This window comes from Schistocerca gregaria, chromosome 4 (assembly GCF_023897955.1).
Source record: "Schistocerca gregaria isolate iqSchGreg1 chromosome 4, iqSchGreg1.2, whole genome shotgun sequence".
Taxonomy (NCBI): Eukaryota; Metazoa; Arthropoda; class Insecta; order Orthoptera; family Acrididae; genus Schistocerca; species Schistocerca gregaria.
In genome coordinates this window covers 195,153,127-195,180,090 of record NC_064923.1, presented here as the reverse complement: position 1 = coordinate 195,180,090, position 26,964 = coordinate 195,153,127, and the positions used below count along the sequence as shown (strand labels likewise).

General features: G+C 43.2%; 1 protein-coding gene across 2 annotated transcripts in view; it reads right to left on the bottom strand.

Annotated features, from left to right (window-relative positions):
* Nucleotides 1-26,964, bottom strand: part of LOC126267343 (uncharacterized) — a 160,331-nt gene that overhangs the window by 38,026 nt on the left and 95,341 nt on the right. Inside the window, exons 4-5 of one of the 2 annotated variants that reach the window (XR_007548996.1) lie at nucleotides 14,661-15,130; nucleotides 1,915-2,095 (exon numbers count right to left, since the gene is read on the bottom strand). Coding sequence is in view for 1 of the 2 variants with exons in the window: in XM_049972465.1 (XP_049828422.1) it covers nucleotides 1,915-2,013; nucleotides 14,661-15,130 (569 nt within the window). In the remaining variant the exon portion in view is untranslated. The remainder of the gene's footprint in view (nucleotides 1-1,914; nucleotides 2,096-14,660; nucleotides 15,131-26,964) is intronic. The other variant, XM_049972465.1, reaches the window with a different exon arrangement.

Genomic DNA, 26,964 nt, shown 5'->3' with positions numbered 1-26,964 from the left:
TAATCAACAGTAAATCGAGCAAACGCATAGTTGTGGCGACCACGGAGGACAGAGCCATCACTCCGACTTCATCTCAGACGCCGTCACAATCTGTTCCACCGCGCGACCGTGGCGTGGGGCGCGGACAGTGGAAGGAGCGTGCCGCGGGCGGAGGGTATTTAAATCGGCCGCCGCCGCGACCGAAGCCAGTTCCCTGTGAGCAGCCATAGCGTACGGATCTCCGTGCCGGCACGTTCACAGAAGCTCAAACCGTCAGTTCACCTGATGATGGCGACATGTATGATCGCCGAAATATTGCGCCCGTTGGACATTGTAGACCGGCCGTACACCCGTGGATATTTTGATTGAAAATACACTCCTGGAAATTGAAATAAGAACACCGTGAATTCATTGTCCCAGGAAGGGGAAACTTTATTGACACATTCCTGGGGTCAGATACATCACATGATCACACTGACAGAACCACAGGCTTATAGACACAGGCAACAGAGCATGCACAATGTCGGCACTAGTACAGTGTATATCCACCTTTCGCACCAATGCAGGCTGCTATTCTCCCATGGAGACGATCGTAGAGATTCTGGATGTAGTCCTGTGGAACGGCTTGCCATGCCATTTCCCCCTGGGGCCTCAGCTGGACCAGCGTTCGTGCTGGACGTGCAGACCTCGTGAGACGACGCTTCATCCAGTCCCAAACATGCTCAATGGAGGACAGATACGGAGATCTTGCTGGCCACGGTAGATGACCTTCTAGAGCACGTTGGGTGGCACGGGATACATGCGAACGTGCATTGTCCTGTTGGAACACCAAGTTCCCTTGCCGGTCTAGGAATGGTAGAACGATGGGTTCGATGACGGTTTGGATGTACCGTGCACTATTCAGTGTCCCCTCGACGATCACCAGAGGTTTACGGCCAGTGTAGGAGATCGCTCCCCACACCATGATGCCGGGTGTTGGCCCTGTGTGCCTCGGTCGTATGCAGTCCTGATTGTGGCGCTCACCTGCACGGCGCCAAACACGCATACGACCATCATTGGCACCAAGGCAGAAGCGACTCTCATCGCTGAAGACGACACGTCTCCATTCGTCCCTCCATTCACGCCTGTCGCGACACCGCTGGAGTCGGGCTGCACGATGTTGGGGCGTGAGTGGAAGACGGCCTAACGGTGTGCGGGACCGTAGCCCAGCTTCATGGAGACTGTTGCGAATGGTCCTCGCCGATACCCCAGGAGCAACAGTGTCCCTAATTTGGTGCGAAGTGGCGGTGCGGTCCCCTACGGCACTGCGTAGGATCCTACGGTCTTGGCGTGCATCCGTGCGTCGCTGCGGTCCGGTCCCAGGTCGACGGGCACGTGCACCTTCCGCCGACCACTGGCGACAACATCGATGTACTGTGGAGACCTCACGCCCCACGTGTTGAGCAATTCGGCGGTACGTCCACCCGGCCTCCCGCATGCCCACTATACGCCCTCGCTCAAAGTCCGTCAACTGCACATACGGTTCACGTCCACGCTGTCGCGGCATGCTACCAGTGTTAAAGACTGTGATGGAGCTCCGTATGCCACGGCAAACTGGCTGACACTGAAGGCGGCGGTGCACAAATGCTGCGCAGCTAGCGCCATTCGACGGCCAACACCGCGGTTCCTGGTGTGTCCGCTGTGCCGTGCGTGTGATCATTGCTTGTACAGCCCTCTCGCAGTGTCCGGAGGAAGTATGGTGGGTCTGACACACCGGTGTCAATGTGTTCTTTTTCCATTTCCAGGAGTGTATTTTGTTTGAATTCACAAAACGTCTGTACCCCTGATTCCTGGAGGGGTGAACTGTCCCCTTTTGCCCCTCTCCCCATTTGCAGACGCCCCTACGCAGGAACTTGAAACGGATGAGTCGTGTGCAGTGTAATGTAGAGTACTCACAGAGGACGACCTTGGTGGCAGGCTTGCACAGCGGAGTGACGTGCCTCGCCGGCGGCCGCGCCCGCCACTCGCTGCGTCGCACCACGCGTAGCTCCTTCTCTGCAACAAAGGTCGTTCCTGAAGATGGGAGCCAGTGTCGAAACGTTCGTCCTGATTTCTTCAGCGACGCTGTGAAGATGCGCTGTAGACGAATAATGGAATTGTTATCATAGAATAATTAGATCACTTATGGTCTTCATCTCTTAAGCTATCAAAAATGTGAGAAATGTCATTTCTCGTCACTCTCTATTATAATAACTTATAAATTTTATGTGTAGGTCACTTTAAAAAAAGTACTAAAAAATAATTTTATCATGGACACTACAGAGCACTTTGAGAATAACCTTCTCCGTTACAAAAACATTAAACTCTATTAAATTAATTTTACTGAACAGAATCTAAAGCTTATCGGGCTAAGGGAGTCAACATCTGTAGGATTCCTTGCTGCAGTTACGGCGACATAACGTTTCTACAGTCAACCTTATTCATCATCAACAGGACGCGCGTGGTAATATTTTGTGTGCAATAACCAGACGAATTACTTCGTAGTGACGCCATGCAAAAGACAACGTTCAAGGGGCGTTGAATCAGTAATGCAACACATTTTTTTCTGAAAGTTGTTTTTTTTCGGATTCTAATACACGAAGTTATTCACCTCTATTTTAAACTACTGGCGATTAAAATTGCTACACCACGAAGATGACGTGCTACTGACGCGAAATTTAACCGACAGGAAGAAGATGCTGTGATATGCAAATGATTAGCTATTCAGAGCATTCACACAAGGTTACGCCGGCGGCGACACCTACAACGTGCTCACATGAAGAAAGTTTCCAACCGATTTCTCATACAAAAACAGCAGTTGACCGGCGTTGCCTGGTGAAACGTTGTTGTGATGCATCGTGTAAGGAGGACAGATACGTACCATCACGTTTCCGACTTTGATAAAGGTCGGATTGTAGCCTATCGCGATTGCGGTTTATCGTATCGCGACAATGCTGCTCGCGTTTTTTCGAGATCCAATGACTGTTAATAGAATATGGAATCGTTGGAATCAGGAGGGTAATATGGAACGCCGTGCTGGATCCCAGCGGCCTCGTATCACTAGCAATCGAGATGACAGGCATCTTCTATGCATGGCTGTAACGGATCGTCACCCACGTCTCGATCCCTGAGTCAACAGATGGGGACGTATGCAAGACAACAACCATCTGCACGAACAGTTCGACGACGTTTGCAGCAGCATGGACTATCAGCTCGGAGACCACGGCTGCGGTTATCCTTGACGCTGCATCACAGACAGGAGCGCCTGCGATAGTGTACTCAACGACGAACCTGGGTGTACGAATGGCAAAACGTCATTTTTTCGGATGAATCCAGGTTCTGTTTACAGCATCATGATGGTCGCATCCGTGTTTGACGATATCCCGGTGAACTCACGTTGAAAGCGTGTATTCGTCATCGCCATACTTGCGTATCACACGGCATGATTGTATAGAGTGCCATGGTTACAAGTCTCGGTCTCCTCTTGTTGGATTGACGGCACTTTGAACAGTGAACGTTACATTTCAGATATATTACGACCCGTGGCTCTACCCTTCATTCGATCCCTGTGAAACCCTACATTTCAACAGGATAATGCACGACCGCGTGTTGCAGGTCCTGTACGGGCCTTTCTGGATACAGAAAATGTTCGACTGCTGCCCTGGCCAGCACATTGTTCAGATCTCTCACCAATTCAAAACAACTGGTCAATGGTGGCCGAGCAACTGGCTCGTCACAATACGCCAGTCACTACTCTCGATAAACTGTGGTATTGTGTTGAACGCCCAGGTGTATCAAGGCCGTTGGTACGGCCTGAGGTGGTTGTTCTGCTACTGATTTCTCAGGATCTATGCACCCAAATTGCGTGAAAATGTAATCACATGTCAGTTCTAGTATAATATATTTGTCCAATGAATATCCGTTTATCATCTGCATTTCTTCTTAGTGTAGCAATTTTAATGGCCAGTAGTGTAGTTTCAGACAGAACCTTCTTCTCTCTCTCTCTCTTTTTTTTTCAACATAATCTTCATTCAATGCCACGGCACTAGGGCACCTTACTGGGAGGGCCTGTATTCCTGCGTGGTACCACTTCACTGGTCGATGTAGGAGCCGACGTCTTGCTGCTTCTATAAGCTCCGCATCATCCATGTACTTCTCCCCACAGAGTGCATCTTTCATGGGGCCAAACATACGGAAGTCGGAAGGTGCGAGATTCTGGTTGCAGGATGGATGAGGAGGGGCACTCCAGTGACCTTTCGTGAGCTCCTCTCGGATGCACAGACTTAACTGAGACTTTGCGTTGTCATGGAGAAGGATATGTTCTTTCGCATTTTTGTGGCGACGAACACGCTGAAGTCGTTTCTTCAGTTTTCGGCGGGTAGAACAATACACTTAAGAGTTGATCGTTGCGTCACGAGGGAGGTCATCAAACAGAACAACCCCTTCAGTGTCCCAGAAGACCGTCGCTATGACTCTACTAGGTGAGGGTGCGGCTTTGAACTTTTTCTTCAGAGAAGAGATGGCGTGGCGCCACTCTATAGATTGCCTTTTTTTCCGGTTCGATGTGATGAACCCATGTTTCATCATCTGTGACGATGTTCCCCAAAAATTGTCACAATCAGCATCGTAGCGTGTAAGCAGACCTTATTGCAATGATGTCAGAGCCCTCACCCCACGGCTCACCGTGCTTTTGTTCACTGCCAGGTCTCCATATACCTTCTGTAAGCGACTATGAATATCAGCGATGCTGTGGTTTTCCGCCGAAAGAAACTCAGTGGCAGCTCTCTGTTATAGATGTCATTTTTAAGGCTACGTATAGTGGCGCCACCTATCAGAACTTCATGGAAATGTGGGAACTAACGGGGAAACATTCCACGATGACCTATAACAAATTCCGCGTTTTTTCAGCTGAAACTGGCCGGCGAAAACACTAGTTGTATTAATTGTTGAACGCCCTTGGTATGCTACCTCGGATTATGTCGAGGTATCTCACAGAGGGCTCTAGTGGCGGATCGCTTTCGTTGAAAAATAAGCAGGTAGTCTCTTTCCTGTGTAATCTCTCAACATACAGTGCCCTCTTCCACATTCCTCTATGCCAATAAAACTTGTTCTTGCACAAAGTGATCACAGCGGATTTTTTCCCGTTTGTGTCCCACCCGGTACGTCAATGCGGTAAGGAATTGGAGCAGATTTAATCAATAATATCGTCGCGAAGTTTCCAAACTTATGGTTTGCTTTCCGGACATCTTAAAAAGAAGGGAGCCATTCATTACATCTATAAATATAGCATTCTATTAGATTTATAAATAGTGTGAGATCTCTTTACTACATTCGTCAGTGCATCAAGTGGAAAGACTAGTCTCTGTCAGTTTATGAACAGACTTGATGCCATCACTGAAATTTTTTGAAATAGGAATAGTAGGCGTTTCAGGAGAACTGGCAATTAGTTTAGAAAGAACTATTGTAGACTATTTCAAGGAAAAAATCTTTGGACGTAGTAGAGTTACAGCTCTCTGAACCTCTAATAATGATCAAAAGCCCGTGAATAACATACTAAATCAGTGTGTTGGCGCAAACACAACACAGTAAGGGCGAACTGTTTGTAACTATAGAAATCGGATCATTTAAGATAGATACCGCCGTATCGACATTTCGACAGAGAGCTGCCTACTGCAAGTACGTTACCTCCATAACTTTGGCAACACCATGCTGTGTATTGCAACGGAGCAAAATGAGAGTAATCTATGTGAATTCTCGGTTAGAATACAGAATAGTTTTCCCAACTAATGATGATAATGTACAGTTGTACAGATAATTATTCTACATTTTCATACAAAGTGGTATATGCGGGTATTGCTCAGTTCTATACAAACTGGCTTTAGATGTCCAAGCATTTCTACTAAAAGCACCAGTTACCGTGTATAGAGGTGCATGGGTGACAGTTATTGAACTATACGAAAGAAAATCGTCATAACTTCTGAACGGTTTGTGTTAGGACGTTCAAACTCCGCGGTTGGCCGCGTGGCATGATGGGAATTACTATGCGCATGCGCTCGCGCCTTGTTCTTGTCAGCCGTTAATTTTGATGGGTTTGGGGGACTGAGAATCCGCATTTCGCGATCGAGAAGTCAATTCCACCTCGATAGGTGACTGTGTGGTCTGCAATTTCCAGTCACGGAATAATCGGTGCAATATTCCTTGATGGTGACTATCGAACGGTGCGTGAAGGTTTTGGAAGATCATTTCATCCCCACTGTCCAAAGTGACTCTGATTTCGACAAGACGGAGCTCGACCCCATCGAAACAGGTGAGTGCTTAATGGCCTGAAGCAGCTCTTTGGGGAGCGCACTTTGTCTCTGGGCTACCCAGAGGCCACTGGCAGAGGCCTCGCTTGGCCGCCGTATTCTCCGGATCTGAACACGCACGACAGCATCTATATTCCGACACTTCGGGGGGTCGTGCAGAATTTCGCTACTCGCCTGCGCCTCATCTTCGCCAGTGATGGCACGAATATCGACATGTCATAACCGAAATCCGTATATCTGTAGCGACGTTTGCACGTTGAATAACGTGTGTGCACGCCGTAGTTTGTAACTAATTTACGTTTTATTTCATACAGTTCAGTAATTGTCACCCTGTACGTAGTTTTATAGTTCAGTTTAGCTGTAGTTTTGTTAGCGCTATAGTCAAAACCATACATCGCCGTCGAGATACAGGCTTCTATGATGATCGTTCTCGTTCAGAAACATCAAGGAAAATGTCAGAACGTCGGGATAAGTGTTTGATAGTGATCAGTAAGTGTAACATATTCCAAACTGTCCTTGAACAGACTGCTCAACTAAACACAGCTCGAGATACCCCAGTGAGTGAGTCAACGGAGAGACGGGGCCTGGCAGAAAACAACCTCCAGGATTGTGTAGCAGCGAGCAAGCCATTGTTGTACACTGTTAACAAGAAGAAAAGGCTTCAATGGACTACGACACACCAACAATGGACAGCAGGGGATTGTGGAAGAGTCTTATTAGCTGATGAATCCAATCGTAAAGATGTGGAAGTAAACTCCGCCAATTCAAACCCGTTTACCCCACCAAAGCTTGAACCCTCAGTGCGTAATTTCAACTGTAAAGCCTGAAGGGGGTTCTATGATAGTATGGAGATCTTTTGGAGGGAAAAAAGTCAGAGATTTGGTGAAAGTAAATGGAAAAATGGACCAACAGAATTATCATGCCATTCTCCAGCGACAAGCCCACATACCTGCTTTGCACCTGATTTTGGAAAATATTTGTTTTGCAGCAAGACAACGATCAGAAACACACATCCCACTTGTGTAAGAACTATGTGAAGTCTCTTGAGGTTCAAGAAATTTTGAAAAACGTGGAATGGTCTCCCCAGTCCTAATCGAACTACTATGGGATGAGATGGACAACAGGCTCCGAAAACAGGGAATCATGACTTACGAGAGGTCCTGCAGCAAGAGTGGAGACTAATTACAATTGAGACCCTGACAAAAAATACCCATCTCATGCCGAGAACACGCAAGGCAGTGATTAAAGCAAAGGATGGCTATTTTGAGGTACCTAAAATTTAATAGTTGCTCTTACGGATATATTGTTTGAGCTTAATAAACATTTAGAGTGAAGTCAGAGCATACTGCATCTATGACGCACGTATCTATCTAAACTAGAAAGTTCGATACAAAAGTCTGCAGCTCGTGGTCTAGTGGCTACTGTTGCTACCTCTGGGTCACAGGGTCCTGGGGTCGAATCCCAATCGGGTTGGGGATTTTTCTCTGCCCGGAGACTGGATTTTTTTGTTGTCCTCATCATTTCATCATCATCGTCGTGGTACCGCGCGCCGCGGAATTCGAATCCCTGCCAGACGTCATGGACGTCGAAGACCCCTAGAGGTCTCTGCACCATCGCGCCATAAGCTGTGACAGCGCGCGCCTCCTGGCCTGCTTTTAGTGTGAGGGCGCCACAGAACACGTGGTTCCAGCGGCCAATAGCGGCGCCCCCGATGGACTACTTAAGCGCCTGCCTCTCGCTCAGCCAACTCTGCCCCCCCCCCCCCCATTTTCTATAAGTCCCTCTAGATCCTTGAGTGTCATGCACTCCACCTCGCCTTCTGTATACGCTTCCCGTCCCCCACGCGGATCCTCTATGACCTCATTCCTTTCCCCATCTGCCCCTATTCCTCGAACATATCCGCATACTCTACACCTCCCGCCGTCTCGATCCCCCTCACCCCCTGGTTGCTCCACTCCTCTCCCATACCCACCCCCTGCCACGTCTTCACTGTAGTGTCCCGCCAACCCTCCATCTCTACACCCTTCATCTCCTTTCCCAAGGTGGCTTCCATCAACTCCCCCTCCCGGATGATGCCCTCTCTCCCTCCATTTATCCCTCCTATCTACTCTGATCCTCACCCCCCCCCTCCTTTCCTCCATCCTTCTCTTGGGCTTCCTCTCCCCCCTTCCATCCTCTTTTTTCCCCACCTACCCTCTCTCTGCCCCCCCTTCCCTCCCCTGAGTCCTTTTGCATTTCCCTCCTCCTCTGCCTTTCCCCTTCCCCTCTCGTGTGTGCCCTGTCCCTCCCCCCCCCCCCCTTATGAGTCCACTCCCTCCTTTGGTTCCCCCCTTTCGTTTTTCCTCTTCTCCCTTCTTGTTTTCCCCCCTCATCTGTCCAGATGCAGCCACCCCCCCCTCCCCACCTGCCCTAGGCTATGGTGTATCCTCTTTGTACTGACATTTTAGTGCAGTGCTTACAGTGAGTGTTCAGTGTTGCGTGTCTTTTCTGAAGTGTTGCGAACGGCCATCATACTGTCGCTGGGTGTGCTTTTATATCTCTTGCAAACAGAAACCAGACTGTCGCCATGTTTTTTAATTGTGTGTCTACTACGTTACCTGTCTGCATCCTGTGTATTATATTCGCTTTGCCAAACCTTCGCTTTATGTTTTAACTTCCCACAATTTTCCACCGTTTTACAATTTAAGTCCCCGTTTCATCGACTGCTTTTATTGTTTCTTAACTTCCTCTTACGTTTTACAAACTCTGTAGCCTGCAGAGCAGCGTAATAAGCTGCTGCCAGCCAGCCCCTTCGGGGGGGATCGAAATACAATAAAGGAAAAAACAAGAAAAAAGCTCAGCCAATCAGTCTAATCTCGCGTATGTCTGTGAACACATTGCTTCGCGTTAGACAGCTTACTGACTTTCTTGTTCTGTGTACGAGTGGACAAGTTTGTTAGGTTTCCTTGTGACTCTGTTGTTCGATCTTGTTGTTGTTCGTTCTGTCCTTCGTTGGTCGTGTCCGTCCTCTCCCGTTGTGTTGTTGTTCGCGGGCCTCTCCGCGAGTCCCGCTGCGCTTTTCATCATTTCAACCCCACGACCGTCCTGGTCGCAGATATAACAATCGCCATCATTCGTGAGAGAGGCTAGAGTGGACTGCAAAAAAAATTGGACTGTGAAAAAATTTGGGCTTTGTACGGGGGCTGATGACCGTGAGTGCCTCACAAACCAAACATCATCATCATCATCATCGGTACAAAGAAAGCAGATAAGATGCCTATGGAGGAATCAGCCTTTGAAACTGATTTATTTGTAAACACTTGACACAAACGAATTTACTCAGATTGTATACTTTGCTATCTGTGGCGAATTTATGTACTATTATTTCTTGCTAGTGTTACCATACCAGAAGGTTTGGCGTTTCGCGAGAATCAGTCTGCGTTCCTCACCCTGGCAATCGTAGGGTGGCTGCACTCAAGGGGATAATTTTCGACCTTGTAGTAGAAATGTTATTGTAACTGAACATAAGGTACATACACTTTGCACAGACTACCTGTGGGGAGAAGAACTCTTCCGATGAGTGTTATCCTGGGTTTTGTAGACACAAATTTTTGTATATGAGAATGGATGAAAGTCAAGAACGCCCAAATCTCGTGTAAAAGATGGATTTCCCAAGAAATCATGCTGCAAATCTCTGTTCTACCACTATGTACTTTTGTGCGTGAATTGTTCAAGTGAAATGTTATTCTTTACCTTTTCTTCTGAAATCCACCCATGGCAAGTATTCTCAGAAAACACTGGAAGATGAAACAGACTTCGCATTTTTTTCTGTTTTTTCGGATTACCTGACCCCAACTCCTGCTCTGAATGCTGTTTAGTTTCTGCAGTGAAGTGATGTATGTACTTCTCTTCCGCAGACTGGCATTCAATCAGTTGTATATTTATATATAATTCCGTATTGTAAGTTTGACGCTGTTGATCCAGTGTTGAATGGTGAATGATTAAGATGTGGTAAAAAATGGTAATAATAACCTACTAAGAATGAACTCGCGGATTTCTTAGCTTATAATTTTCGAGAAATATATAACAGCTTCTCTGCTTTGGGTATCCGTGACCACTGGACACCACCTAGAATTACAGCTTTAGCACACTCACCAACATTGCAAACAGGGCACCAAAAAGGGAGCACTGGATCGAAATAAAATTTATTAGACATAATGACACAGATGAGAAGTTACCTTGGCCACAACATCAAGAAATGTAAACAAACACAGTGAGTTCAAGTAGACAAATACAGTGCAACATCAATAACGTGTTGGGCCACCTTTTGCTGAAATGCATGCCGCAACATGGTCCAGCATCGAGTTCATAAGACATCTGGGGTTGTCCTGAGGCAGACTGTACCGCAGATCCTCAACAGCCACCTCTAAATTATGTACAGAGTTGGTCTCACACAGGGTCTATAGAGGAAAAATCTGGGGAGCAGACAAGTCATGGAAAAGTTGGAGCCGGCTGGTGTGGCCGTGTGGTCCTAGGCGCTTCAGTATGGAACCGCGTCACTGCTACGGGCGCAGGTTCGAATCCTTACTCGGGCATGGATGTGTGTGATGTCTTTAGGTTAGTTAGGTTTAAGTAGTTCTATGTTCTAGGGAACTGATGACCACAGAAGTTAAGTCCCATAGTCCTCAGAGCCATTTTTTTTGCCTCGGGCATGGATGTGTGTGATGTCATTAGGTTAGTTAGGTTTAAGTAGTTCTAAGTTCTATGAGACTGATGAGCTGAGATGTTAAGTCCCATAGCACTCAGAGCCATTTGAAAAGTTGGAATATGACGTAGAAAGTCTTGAGCAACTCGAGCTGTATATGGACGAGCATTATCTTCCCGGAAAAGTGGCCCTGGTAGACCTTGTAGGAAAGTTCCCACGTGGGATTGAAGAACGCCATCAGTATAATGCCGGGGCCCATAAAGGTTCCACAAACCTCAATTACAGGGGATCGGCAACATTATCTGTTGTATCTGTATTTTAAGTGTAGGGTTTGTCTTACAAGGTTTATCATCATTTTGTTTCACTCGTTTGGTGACGAGGTGCTTGTTTTTTTTAATTAACCTTTTTTATTTTATTTGCTGTTTTACGGCAGGTTTCTAAATTTTTCAACATACCTGCCGTTCCTGGCGTGTAGGGCCTTCAGCCGTAATTGTGCCTATTTGCCTTAAAATTTTAATTTGGTATCGGTATTTTTAGCAGTAAGCCTTAAAACCTTATTTACTGCCATGTCTGGCGTCTGATGCCTTCTGCTGTGATTATGACTATGTACCTGTAATATTTTAATATTTGTAGGTTGTAAATTGCAGCGAGTTCTTAAATATTCTTAATTTTTTGCCATTCCTGGCGTATGAGTGCTTCAGCCGTGATCACAATGGCTTTGTTTTTAAAACATTATCTGTTGTATCTGTATTTTATTGCGACAGCTAAATTGTAACGCTCTGAAAACACTATTATTTTAAACAGTTGTTGATTTCTTCATTAATAACGTGTGGTTTTTTTTATTCATTATTGAGTCTGGTATTACTGATTTGAAATAAATATGTATAACTATAGAAGGCAACCAGTAGTAACTGTCTACGGCCCCGACCACAATCGTAACCGAATCCTGTCTTCCCCTGACTACCAGATCTCAATTATGTCGGCTGTGCTGGCGATGTGATACGTGACAGCGTGCGTGGAATTATACCGTCCACCAGGCTGTTTTCACACCCGTATTCGGTTATCGTCCGTTCCCAAAAGAAATCGAGATTCATTTGCCAGTCTGTGGCAGTCCAAGCCGTTCTGGTTTGGCACCACTGTAGACAGTGTCGCCAATGTCTCAGTGTTAACGGCAGTAGAGTGCAAGGGCGACTAGACTACAAATTCGCATCCGCAAAGCGTCTGTAAATGGCTTGTGGAACAACTGGCACTGATACATTTACTTGTTTCGTGGAGTGAGCCATTGTAGGCTCCCTGAGCGCTTGCCCTACGATCCTTCGATCCTCTCGCCTCGTTGTCTTCCTGGTAGCACCAGACCCAGTACATCGTTTGTGGGTGCCATCTCGTGTCCATTGCACCCAACATCGTCTGGAGGAACACTCCAAAAGGTCGACCTGGCGAGCCACACGGCGTGTCGACCAGCCTGCAGTTTTCATGCCTATGATTAGGTCCCTCTCAAGCTGGATTAACTGTGAGCAACATTCTATGACGTCTACCTGGCATTCTGCGCCGACTAACGTCCTCGAGTCAGGATGTGATCGTCACGTGTGGGACTGGTCCACTATGCGCCGTTTAAATAGGACCGCCTGCCCGACTGCAGCGCCATTGGATGTTCTGTGGCCATGCGCATTGGCACCACGCTTGGATCATTTGCATATCGGATCTCACTGTACTTTACAAAGTACTCGAATAATGATAACAAAACTGACAGCTGTGTTAGAAACCTACGTCGTTTATTCTTGTTAACACATGCTACGAGTTTCGACACCAAATGGTGTCTTCTTGAGATCCCACCTTCGTAGCAAGTACGGAATCCAGTTAATTTTGGCCCCGCTGCATACGATTCTGTTCGTTGCACATGCTTGATAGCTGTTCCCGATCGAAGACTTCGTTGGTCTTTGTCGCAGTTGCGGATGGCAGGTTACGCTTGGGGCCTGAAGATGACACCATTTGGTGTCATGTTGTAAGACGTGTATATTTCGAACCACAATTTATGAAAGATATTTATATTTTATTAATAGGATTAAGGAGGAATAATTAATACGTGTCATGTTAGAAATAATTGTGGTAGCAGGGAATGTCTACACCAAAGTATTGTTGGCAGGAGAGACCGCACATTGATATAATTTTAAGAAGGGCGGGAGAGACCGCGTATGGATACATTTTAAGAAAAGAGCGGGAAAGACCGCGCATTGATACATTTTGTAATGGTAGCAGGGATTATCTGCACCAGAAAGCATTGTTGGTTGAAGAGACCGCACTTCAGTGTTCGTAGGAAGTCAGTAGTAACCGAGAAGTGAAGCGAGTCGGTAGCAGGTCTGAAGCGAGAGGTTGAGAGGAGCGGTGTGCCTGCCAGCCACCAGCTATGATGTACAAGAGATTTTAAACGGATGTACTGAGACATCAGCTAACTATTATCATAAGAGGAACAAATATTATGGAATTTTTTTTGGGTAACTCAAGACTACTGAAGGTATGTTTGCGCAATGCTAGTTGTAAGATTATTGTAAAAAGTAAGTCCCATTTGAACGACTGTAAAATCATTTCATTCAGAATTATAATTAATTTTTGAAAGCAGTATTGCGTTACTAATTATAATCCATCCCAAAAACCATCAACTTAAAACTTTTTAAAATTTTATTGTTGTCCAGGAAAAGTTTAACTATGAATTGCGTAACTTCAGTCAAATTAATTAAAGAATAATGTCAGCTTTCCTATTAAAGAATAACGTCAGCTTCGGTAATAAATACAGCCACTTATTATGACAGACCACCATTAGCTAATAGAGTATAGTAAAACAGTGTAAGTATACTCATGTCACAGTTCGATGTAGCAGTCAGATGGCGGTCCAGTAACAGCAAAAAAGGTAAGGAACAGTTTTGGGTTATTGCAGGTAACCACTGGTGGCCACGACGACGACACATTCTACGTTTCTTCGAAATAATCAGAAAATCACTTTTAATAAGCAGCATTTAAATCTGTATGCATAGATTGAGAAAGAGAATTAATTTCAAAGGGAACATTTCATTTGTTATTATTAAGCAAGAGATAGAAATCCTAAGGGAAGGTTTCATAGGTTATTGTAGAAGGGAAGGTTGCGTAACAAAAGAGATATATAAGAGACGGGAAGGTTTCAAAGTGTCATGTGTTAAAAAAAATAACGACTTTGCTATCCAGTACAGCTGTTGGTTTTGTTATCACAATTCAGGTACTTCATGTCCGGCTGCTGCCCCACTGTCCTTGATGTATTATCAGAAACTTATTTGCAAAGATTCGCGTTTGCACCTTTCATCCCTCTGGGTGCGCTGTTTTCAATGATCCCGTATGTATTTTAGGGGTACAATTTTATTATGATGGCGTTTTCGTACATTGCGTTGTTCTCAACTGATAGCTACACTTGCTAAAAAATAAAAATAAAAGCAATTCAACTGAAGTTTTCTTGTAGTTATTACTAGAGAATGATGCAGCGGCCGAAATCATGATTATGAAAAAAATCAATAAAAGGTAAGGCGGAACATGCAATTTCTAAAATATTCCAGGACTGTGGAAGCACGCAAACAAAAAAATAATGGAACAAGTTTACTAAACTGACATTGCGGCAGAGCAGCACGAATATTTCAGGATGCTGTTCTTACCTTGGCAGCCTTTGCTCACGTACAGCCTCTTCTCAACACTGTGTGTCTGCAAAACTTGGCTGATGTTAAGTGACCCCACCACGTAGGCGACTTCGCCCACTCGAACATTTCGTGAATTTGACACATGTACTGCCTTCCGCTCTTGATACCAATCCTCAGTGAACGCCTGGTCGTTGCTAGTCTCGTCTTGATCATCTGTGTCCGTGGAGTACTCTTCGCTGATGTCCCCATCATGGTCCACAGTGTCTTGCACCTGAGGTTCTTCTGCAAGAGAAGACGTGACGCTATGGGCCTCGCTGGCTGTCTCTGATAGCTGGCGATTGCGGGTGCCGTCCAATTGCGATGAATCATCTACTTCTGCCGTTTCTAATGTGCCAGATGTTACACTTCCATTATCGACACCATCTCGCACAGGTATCGTGGTCGCCACTGTCTGTACAGAGTGCGTCCCACTTTGCTGAGAACCAACCCTGCAACGAAAATAATCTACATCAGCAGACCATAGGAAGTTTCTGAACACTTCTCTTATTGAAAACTAGCCTTTTCCCCATGCAGTAACATGCATGTAGGTCGACACATGCAATGAACACACCTTCTCCTCTCTCTCTTTGTGTCCACTTCTTCTTCCTCCTGTCTATTCACTTCATCGACCCAACTCTATCTCCTCCTCCTCCTCCTCCTCCTCCTCCTCCTCATTGTCTCTGTCTTTTCATCTCCCCTGACCCTCTCTTTGCTCATTTTCTCTATGCCCTCTCTCTGACCTTACCTTCTGCTCCCTTCCCTCTGACCTTACCTTCTGCTCCCTTCCCTCTGACAGTATCCTTCTCTTCTAACCTCTTTCCTCTCCATTTCCCCCTCTTCCTCTTCCACTTGTCCACTACCCCTCTACACCTTTCACTTGCCTCACACGTCTTCCACTCCTCCCCTCTTTCTGTCGATCTCCTTCTCCCCCACTCTGTTCTTCCCCTCCTCTCCACATCTCAACTTGTCAGCAGCCATGCTCATCGGCACATGTAGTCCCTGCGATACAATTCATTAAAGCAGGCCGATACTACTACGACAATATGTCAGTTATACAGGAAAGGCTACATATCAGGGGCTCTACAACCATTTATTTGCTGTTGACATACAGGCCACCATGCAAAACAGGTTGATAAAGCAGACCAACACTACTTCAGCATAACATATATGCAAGGCAACCTTCATGTCAGGTCCCAGAAAGCCAATTCTTTCCCCTGACATTTAGGCTGCCTGCAAAGCAGGTTGATTTGACATGCCAATACTGTTCCCTGACAAGAGTCCTGTCGTTTTCTCTCCCCATATCTCTGCTTCTATTGGAGCTATTATGTTATAACTCCACAGTGGTGATAATCATGAAGCCTGCTGTTTTGTGCTAAATTTGGTTGAAATCAATACAGGGGTTTGAAAGCAGATCCCAGACATACACACATACATACACTCTGCTTTATATATATGACAGATACCAGATTAACAAAAGTCATTCCAGTTTATTCTCAAATTCTGTGGCAGTGGTACAGCAACTGTGGTAATTTTATAGAGAGAAATCAGTCATAGTTGCAATAAAGACAGATTTATTAGTCCTTCATTTGCAATACGTTTCACCTGCATTGAGCGGCATCTTCAGACAATCTAATAATCTGTAAATAATCATCTCATGAAATGAGAAGTCAATTTCATGAATCTGACTCCTCATTTCATTTGGAAATTTGTGGTAAGTTCCTATGGGACCAAACTGCTTAGGCTATCAGCCTCTTGGCTTACAGACTACTTAATCTAATTTAAATGTACACACCCACGCCCAAGAGAAGACTCAAACCTCCGATGGGGGGGGACCTGTGCGAAACATGACCAAGGTGCCCCAGACAGCGTGGCTACCCTGTGTGACCCTCATTTCGTGAGATGATTATTTACCCATAGTTCGATTGTCCGAAGATGCCTCACAACATAGACAAAACGTGTCGCAAACAAAGAACTAATAAACCCGTCGTTATTGCAACTGTGACTGAATTATCTCTATACCAACAGCAGATTGGTAAAGATGACCACTCAGTTAGTTTTATAAATTGGTATTTCTCTTCTTTTTCTTCTGGCTTCAGTATACGTTTGCCCCTTTTTTCCTTTATTTTGCTTTTACAGTGATGGATCTTCACTTTTCTGCTATTTATACGTTGCATTACATTCTCCTTACATGTAGTGAGGACATCCCGTGAAGTTTTATGCAGACCTTGTTTCGACTGTAAACTGCTAGGTTCTTTTTCTTTACTGGTACATCACTATAGAATTAAACAGAGATTCTGTAAAGTAGCAGAAACGACCAATATGATGCACGCTGTACAGAAATGAAAGAAGATTAATTCAAAATTCCATCGATAATGAAGTTGTTATAGATAGAGGAGTAGCTCTGATAGGGGAGCATGGGGGAGGAAATCTGTCGCCATTTTCCAAAGTAACGATCATCACGGCATTTGGCTTAAGTGATGTATGAGAACCACGAGGAACCTACATCTTGATGATGGCTGGATGGAGATTCGAGGCACAACCCTCCTGAACGATGTTCAGTGTGCCAACCACTCTGACAGTCTTCTCGGAAGGCAGTAATTAAAATTAACGTTACCTACATCTACATTTACGTGCTTACTCTGCTATACACAACAAAGTGCCTGACAGAGGGTTCAATGAAACACCAGACCTTCATGGTCTGTGACGAAATATTATGGAATATATTTAACTAGCTGCACTGTATTCTTTTCCATAAAATCATAGAAATTTAAAACCAGCATTTTTATTGTATTATTTATTTATTGAGCAAAAAGATGTTGTTAGAGAGCGGAGGCTAACGGACGTAAGCTTGCACGGTTGTATGAAAGAGAAGACAATGTTTGATGATCCAGTCAGTGCATGCATGAGTGGAATCAAACGAATGACGTTTTGAATCTCTGTTAGCGCTTATTTATGAAAAAATGTTTAATTTTCTCATTAGTAGCTCAAAACAAAGTAATTTCGGATATACTTTTATATGGCCTGTTTTCCTTGGTACGATGTCTCTTATCTGCCCCCGAAATATGAGAGGGACAACAGTTTTTGTTCGGTATCTATATTGTCGTTGTTGCAGTCTCCAGGCTGAAGATGGGTTCAATGCAGCTCACCATTCTAAACTATCCTGTACAATTCTCTTCATCTCTGCATAACCACTGAAACCTATTCACTTGATCTTGCTGACTATAGTCAAACATCGGTCTCCCTACGTTATTTTACCCTCATAGTTCACCCCACTACTCTATTGACGGTTCCTTGATGTCTTAGAACGTGACCTACCAACCAAGCTCTTTTTTCAGTCAAGTTGTCCCTTAAAATTATTTTTTCCGTTATTCCATTCAGTGCCTCGTCATCGGCTTTACCCACCCGTATAGCTATGAGTGTTAAAACGCCGCTTTTTGGATGGGGAAGTGCCCTATATCGAATCTGCCCGGCACGTTAACGATGAGGGATCAGCGTGGGAGCTGACTTGGACGAGGTTTTCAGGCAGTTTGCAGGCCTCATTTACACGATTCGCAAACTTTTATAAGACTTTCATACTGTCTCATATGAATCACACAGATAACGGCTACACACGATCCATCCCAGGGGGTAATGGGGTGGCGACAGAAAAAGTGTTCAGCCATGCCAACTTAGTTAATAACGACGCCAGCCCTTCGCAGATGCGCGAACAGGTACAAGAAAAAGAAGACCAAGATTTCATTGGTTATAACACCTACACATTACTCTTCATCATTCTTCTGTATCACTAAATTTGAAATTTTCTACTCTCTTCTCTTCTGAAATCTTTATTGTCCACGTTTAACTTCCTTACGAGGCTACATCTCAGAAAATATATTAACACTTAACTTTATATTACTCTTCCCGGGAAATGCTTATCTGGCTATTTCTACATGGGTTCCCGGGTTCGATTCCCGGTGGGGTCAGGGATTTTCTCTGCCTCGTGATGCCTGGGTGTTGTGTGATGTCCTTAGGTTAGTTAGGTTTAAGTAGTTCTAAGTTCTATGGGACTGATGACCATATATGTTAAGTCCCATAGTGCTCAGAGCCATTTGAACCATTTATTTCTACATGACGTATCATCTGTACTTCTGCGATCGTAAATTATTTTGATACCCAAATAGCAAAACTCATCTGGTGTTTGTAGTGTCATATCTCCTAATCTAATTCCATCAGCATCCCATCATTTCACTTTCCTAAACTCCATTAGCCTTATTTTGCTTTAGTTGATAATAGTCTTACAACCACTTTTTAGAACATTATCAATTCCATTCATTGATCTTCCGAGACCTTTGCCATTTCTGACAGGAACTCAATTTCGTCGGAAATCATTAAAGGTTTTATTTCTTAACCCCTAATCTTCAATTACATTTTCAAATATCTGTTCGTTTTTTATTGTTTGCTAAATGTAAAGATTGAATAGCATTGGGGACAGGCTACAAATTTCTCTGTCCCTTTTTAACTGCAACTTCCCTTTTATGCCTTTCAGTAGTAGGGCTCTGGGCTACATGGTCATCTTCGCACTTAAACACAGTACTAGACTGTGCGATACCATTGATTACACACTTCAAGTAGGTGGTCACTTTGAACGTGATAATCATGATGTCACAAGCCAATGCCCTTTTTTTCATTACGTCCTATCTGCAGGAAATTAAAAAAAAACACAGCAATAGAATCAGTATTTTTAAGAAAAATGTATAACTTTTATCTACATTACGTAAAAGGCATCATATTATAAAAACGACGTTGCCTACACTATAGTAGTTCCAAAAACCATGTAAGCTTTGCTTGAACTGTATAAATTTGCACCATTCAGCAAGTACACACACACACACACACTCACACACACACACACACACACAATGTTTCCAAAGTCAAAAATACGTAAGTGCCTAAAATTCTGTTCATCAGCAAATTTCATCTCTCTCTCTCTCTCTCTCTCTCTCTCTCTCTCTCTCTCTGTGTGTGTGTGTGTGTGTGTGTGTGTGTGTGTGTGTGTGTGTGTGTGTGTGTGTTGTGTGTGTCCAAGCACGTGGTCGCATTTAATGGTTACTTTAAAATAGTATCAATATAATATATCACAGACAAAATGGGATGGGAAAAGTAATCAGAAATACTCTACACATAAACAGCTTTCTTTTTTTACATTTTCACAGAATAAAGCAGCTATAAATCACATTTACTGTTCTTTATAGTTTTTCACAGACTTGCATATGACAGTTATCTCTGTCTTACACCACAAATCGTTTCTTATGTTATGCTGTCACACACTGCAAACATCTTCTTACGATATCATCCACTACAAATAGCAGATTGTCACAATTTCAGTAAATATGTGAAACATTTCCATCGGCTAACCAAGTTTAGACAGCTTTCCCTGCCACAATGAAATCGAAAAATCACTTAATTGTATTTTGCGAGCAAAATGTATACAATAAGAATAATATATCCTCAGTGTAAAAATCTAACAGTTTATTATCCTGGACCAGGATCAGTTCAGTACTAAATTGGTATAGTTTATCTCCTGGGGTGGTCGTCATGAATTTCAAGTTTGTAAATACCATGTAGTGATAACTATTTTATGAGTAGCTGGCGATATATGCCACAGAATAAACAAATGAACTCCGTTGAAATATATTCCATGGACATTCGAGATTCTGTATCTGAACTTTCTATTCTTTTGTCTTCTTCTGTTCTTGGACTCGAAGAAAAGAATGATTGTCTGACGTTCACCTTACTGATTACGGCTGTGCAGCAAAGATGACTTCACGGAATGATATGAATATTAATAACATGTGCAGCTAAAATATGTTACAACTAGCGAACACTGGGAACACTACAGTGGATTCGGTCTTGGACACCATCCATAGTGACAGGTAGATAGACTCAGTGAATGTTATACAACTGTGTACGCACGTGTTGTGAACAACTGTACAGAGTTGGAATTTATGTAAAGTGACTACATGAGTTTACAGGACCCTCTAAGAGTGCGTAACTTTGCTAGTCATGAACCCATGAACCAATAGACTGTGTAACTCTCAAAGGAATTAAACAGAGAATACATCGTGTTCCGAAAACTGGACTAAAGGTTGCTCGGAAAATTAAATACATTACAGAACATTAAAACGAACATTCATGTGCGAATATCGGATGAATGTGGCACTAAATAACTCTCTTGTCCCACTAGCCAGAAAGATCTGTTACGTAAATAGTCAAAATTAGTGCTAGCGTGGGTTATTTCATGTTCACGCGCCTGCAACGGACACGATGCTGAGACGGCGTGCGAGCAGAGGCTAATCAGCTGATCGGAGAGCCGACGGCCGCCGCCCAACAATCGCCTGAACTCATGGCGGGGGGGGGGGGGGGGGGGGGGGGGTTGGCAGTTCCGTCACTTGCAGTGTCGTCGCACTTCCTCCCTTTGGTCACACCGCCGTCGCAAAGGATGAAAATCGGCGATAGGCGACTTGTATTACATTCGATGAGTGAACGTGTGTTGTTGTAACAAGCTTCAGTAGTATCGTTCGAAGTGTGTGTTCCAATGTAAGTGAAAAATGCTCAGCTTATCACCTACAAGAAGATGGTTTTTTATTTCTATTTGTGGGGTCATGATTTCATGTGGTTCACTCAGGGAACATTCGATCAACATGTCCTTGAGAAGAAGCAAAATCTAAACTGGGATTTATGGAGACATTGAATCAACGTGGCCATGGTAACAGTCCGAAGACCCTGGGCTGGTTTTTAACTCCCGGTTTTCCCATTCCCGCGAACCTAGTTAGGGGAATTAACTCAAGCCATTTTCCGGTGAAGTTTGTTAATACTTTTCCGGACTGAAACATCTGCCACATGGGTAGGGAAGTATTGTAGTTACCGTCCCTTAGAATTAGGCAAAGCACATATATTAATTAGTATTGTGTGCAAACGATATCTGGAAAGGTCAGTTAACAAACATACATGTATAATGGTGTGACATTTGAAACTATAATCGAACTGTACCGTGGTCTGACTGATACGCATAAATAATTTTGTCCCAGCCGTCCCAAGGGGCAATTGTACTGTATCTCCTGGGGTGGTCATGAATTTGAAGTTCGTAAATGCCATCTAGTGATAATTATTGTATGAACAGCTGGTGACGTATGCCAAAGAATAAACAAATGCATTGTGTTGCAGTATATTCCATGGACATTCGAGGTCCTGTGTCTGAACTTTCTGTTCTTTTGTCTTCTTCTGTTCATGGACTCGAAGAGGAAAGAACGATTGTCTGAGGTTCATTGAGGTTCATCTTATTGTAACAGTCTATGTAAGTCGTAAACGAAATTATAAGATAGTTGTTCATTACTTCAAACCTTTGTATGGTACAAAATTATTTGTAAACATAAACCTTGGTTGTCCTGAGTAGTCGTGGTCTTAACGGAACATTGACCATAGTTAGGTACCACACTAGAAAATAATTAGTAGTTTTCTTTCAGCTCATCTCCTTTCAGATTCCTCGAGCTATGCGGCCGCTACGAATAATTTAATATATTTCATTTTCAGATTTTCTCAAGGTTGGGAGATAACATCGCAGGCAGAAAGGCCTGGTCTCAAGATTCTAGTCCTAGTATAAGATTTCATCTGCAAAAGATCATGCTTGTTATCTTTTATTGGTTCATATGGTTCACTTCTGAGGTCATCAGTCCCCTAGAACTTAGTACTTAAACCTAACTAACATAAGGACATCACACACATCCATGCCCGAGGCAGGATTCGAACCTGTGTTCCAGACTGTATCGCCTAGAACCGCTCGGCCACCACAGCCGGCTCTTTTATTGGTATTCGAGACGAAACCACGACCTATAGTTACGGGTTTTATTACTTCACATTTAACTGACCCACGAAATAATATCTGGTGCTAAGCATATAAGTTGTAACTACACTTTTGGTTGAGGAATATCTGTGATAATTCAAGAGAGAGACAATTAATTATTTATAATCCGGTAACCACACTGAGTACAGAGGTAGTTCACTGATTGCTGATCCGCGTCGGGCTAAATTAAATTAAATTACATTACACTGTTCATAGTATTATTAGAGTAATTTCTGGCGTCACTTTCTTAAAAGCTACCAAAGCATATCTAAATTAAATTACATTACATTACACTGGTGATTCCCTGAAGTCACAGAATGTGCCCTATCAACTGAGCCCTTATTTTGGTCAAACTATTCCACAAATTTCTTGTGTCCCCTGTTCTATTCAGTATTTCCTCACTGGTTACATGATCGACCCATCTACTCTTCAGCAGTCTTCTATAGCACCACATTCCCATTTTGTTCAAACTGTGTATCGTCCATGTTCCAGTTCCATACATGGCTACACTCCAGCCAAATACCTTCAGAAAAGACGTCCCAACACTTAAATCTATATTCGATGATAATAAATTTCTCTTCTTCAGGAATGTTTGCTTACCATTACCAGCCTGCATTTTATATCTGCTATATTTCGACTGCTATCAGTTATTTTTCTGCCAGAATAGGAAAACTCATCTACTAATTTAGTTGTCTTGTTTCCTAATCTGAATCCCTTCGTATGATCTGACTTAATTCGACTACATTTCATCATCCTTGTTTTGCCTTTGTTGATATTCAACTTATATCCAAGTCTGAAGACAATGTCCACTCCGTTCAGCTGCTCTTCCAGGTCCTCCGCTGCCTCCGACAGAATTACACCGTAACTGGCAAACCTCAAAGTTTTTTAATTCCTCTCCCTACACTTTAATTCCTACTCCAAATTTTTCTTTGGCTTCCTTTACTGCTTATTCAGTATACAGATTGAATAATGTCGGGGATAGCTTACAATCCTGTCTCACACCCTTCTCAAACTCTGCTTCTCTTAAACGCCCCTCGACTCTTATAACTCCAATTTGGTTTCTATACAAATTGTAAATAGCCTTTCCCTCCCTGTATTTTACCTCTGATATCTTCAGAATTCAAAAAGAGTATTCCAGTTAACATTGTCAAAAGCTTTCTCAAAGTCTACAAATGCTGTAAATGTAGGTGTGCCTTTCCTTAACCTCTCTTCTAAGATAAGTCGTAGGATCAGTATTGACACGGGAGTTCCTATATTTCTCTGGATCCAAAGTAATCTTTCCTCAAGTCAGCTTCTACCAGAATCTTCATTCTTCTGTAAGGAATTCGAGTTAATATTTTGCAACCATGACTTATTAAACCGATAGTCCGGTGATTTCCATACCTGTCAGCAACTGGTTTCTTTGGAATACAAATTATTACGTTCTCCTTGAGGTCTGAGGGTATTTCGCCAGTCTCATACATCTTACACATCAGGTAGAAAGATTTTGTGGTGATTGGCTCTTCCACAGCTATTAGTATTCTGATGGAATATTGATTACTCCCGGGATCTTGTTTCGACGTAGATCTTTCTCAGCTCTGTCAAATTCTTCTCGCATCTCATCTTCATCTCCGTCCACTTCCGTTTCTTTAAAACTACTTTCAAGTTAATCTCCCTTGTATAGACTCCTTCCACCCTTCAGCTTTTCCTTCTTTGGTTGGGACTGTTTCTCCATCTGAGCTCTTGATATTCACACAGCTGTCCCTCTTCCCCCAAAGACCTCTTAATTTCACTGTAAACGGTATCTATCTTTCCCCTAGTGAAATATGCTTCAGTAAGCTTACAATCTCATTTTTTAAACGTTTGTATTCCCTTTCTGCCAGCTTCATTTAATGCATTTTTAAATTTTCTCCTTTCATCAATTAAATTCAATACTTCTTGTGTTATTCAAGGATTTCTACTAGGCATTGTTTTCACTTATTTGATCCTCTGCTGCCTTCACTATTTCATCTCTTAAAGTTACCCGTTCGTCTTCTACAGTATTCATTCCCCGTGTTCTAGTCAATTGTTGCCTAATGCGCCCTCTGAAACTCTCAACAACCGCTGGTTCTTTCAACTTATTCAGGTCCCATCTCCTTGATTTTGTACCTTTTTTCCAGTTTCTTCTGTATTAATCTACAGTTCATAACCAATAAATTGTGGTCAGAGCCCACATCCGCTCAAGGAAATGTTTTACAGTTTAAAACATGGTTCTTAAATCTCTGTCTGACCATTATATAACCTATCTGAAACCTTCCAGTGTCTCCAGGTCTCTTCCTCGTAAACAACCTTCTTTCATGATTTTTAAACAAAGTGTTAGCGATGATTAAATTAGGCTCTGTACAAAATTCTACCAGGCGGCTTCCTTTTTCATTCCTTTCTCTCAGTCCATGTTCACCTATTATTTTTCCTACTTTAGAATTACGGTCCCCCTTCACAACTAAATTTTCGTCTCCTTTAACTTCTTTTATCTCATAAATTTCTTAAATCTCTTCATCATCTGCGGAGCCAGTTGGCATGTAAACTTGTACTACTGTGGTAGGCGTGAGTTTCGTGTCTACCGTGGCTACGATAATGCGTTCGCTATGTTGTTCTAGTAGTTTACCTGCATTCCTATTTTCTTATTCATTATGAAACCCACTCCTGCATTGCCACCGTTGGTTTTGTATTTATAGCCCCCCCATGAACCATGGGCCTTGCTGTCAGTTCAATGACTTGTGTGCCTCAAGTGATACAGACAGCAGTAACGTAAGTGCATCCACAACGGAGCGGTATCTATTGAGAGGCCAGACAAATGTTTGGTTCCTGAAGAGGAGCACCAGCGTTTTCGGTAGTTGCAGGTGTATCATTCTGGATGATTGACTGATCTGGTCTTGTAACATCAACCGCAACAGCCTTGCTGTCCTGTTACTGTGAACGGCTGAAAGCAAGGGAAAACAACAGCCGTAATTATTCCCAAGGACATGCACCTCTACTGTATGATTAAATGATGATGGCGTCCTCTTCGTTAAAATATTCAGGAGGAAAAATAGTTCCCATTCGGATCTCCAGGCACGGACTTCTCAGGAGGATGTAGTTAGCAGGAGATACAAAACTGGCATTCTAGGGACCAGAGCGTGGAATGTTGGATCCCTTTACCTAGCGGCTACATTAGAAAATTTAAAAAGGGAAATGAATGGGTTGAAGTTAGATATAGTGGGAATTAGTAAAGTTCGGTGGCAAAAGGGACATGACTTTTGGTCATGTGAATGTTACTCATAGTGGAAACTTTTATTTTATATCTCACTTTTCTGCTTGAGTCAACAAGTTCAAAATAGTTTCAACTAGTTTCAACAAGTTCATATTGTTCTAACAAGCAAGCCGTGACTTCTCAGAAAACGAATCAAGTCTCCCTAACATCGACATTCAAGGAATCGTCATATTTCACTGAGCTGGCTCAAATGGATGTAAATCGTGGATCTGCAAAGCGTCTTAAGCCCCTAGACGTAAATTTACAGGAAGAACAAAAACTGTTTGTTACCTTACTGAAACGATGCTGCACTAAATTGTTGCAGTTATGATGCATACAAGTAAATTACAAAGAAATGACCCTGCATCCTGTTCACGTTCAAATTTTGTATTAAAAAATCAGAACTTAGGTCGTTTTGCAAATTAACCCCAGCTGTACTTCTTATATAATAAAATTCTGATATATTAACACTTAATATGCCTTTGTTTATTGAAAAACACCTTCAGAATAAAAAGAGCAGTAAATCATCAGGGAAATAAACATACAGTAAAAGCTTTCTGAAATAAAAATAAAGTTTTACTCATTTATCTTTGTTTCCCAAGCTGCAGTTTATTTGATAAATTGCTTTGGATTCATTATTTCAGGAATGTACTTCAGCATCTTGTGTACATCTTCAACTTTGTTTTCGCTGACTAGACACAAGCCACTTGGATAACATGATTGGTAGTTCTAGGATGTGCGAATATGTCGAACAAGGATGAAACAATGTTGTATTATTCCTACTACGAATGGCTTTTTATTTTTTTTTTTCAGAACTATTCCAATCTGTTTTGCAGAAAACCTGAGTTCCATAATGGCTGAAATTGTAAACGAGATTTTTTTTATGTCTATGAACATCCTTGATAAAAGAGCCTCTTATGGACTATCATTTCCTTTGTAACAATGCGGCTACCAGTTATTGTAATCATAAACATCCTTGATTTCAAGGACAGTAACTGTACAACTTCCTTTAGCACTTGAGCTAGCTATGTGTTCAGATACATCCTTCATTGTGTAGAAACTGTCCACACACCTCAGCCTTGTTTTCACCACTGAAAAGTTCCTACCTGATGGCAGGCAGGAATCTCCTCTGATTGATAAAATAAGCCTTTGAGCAC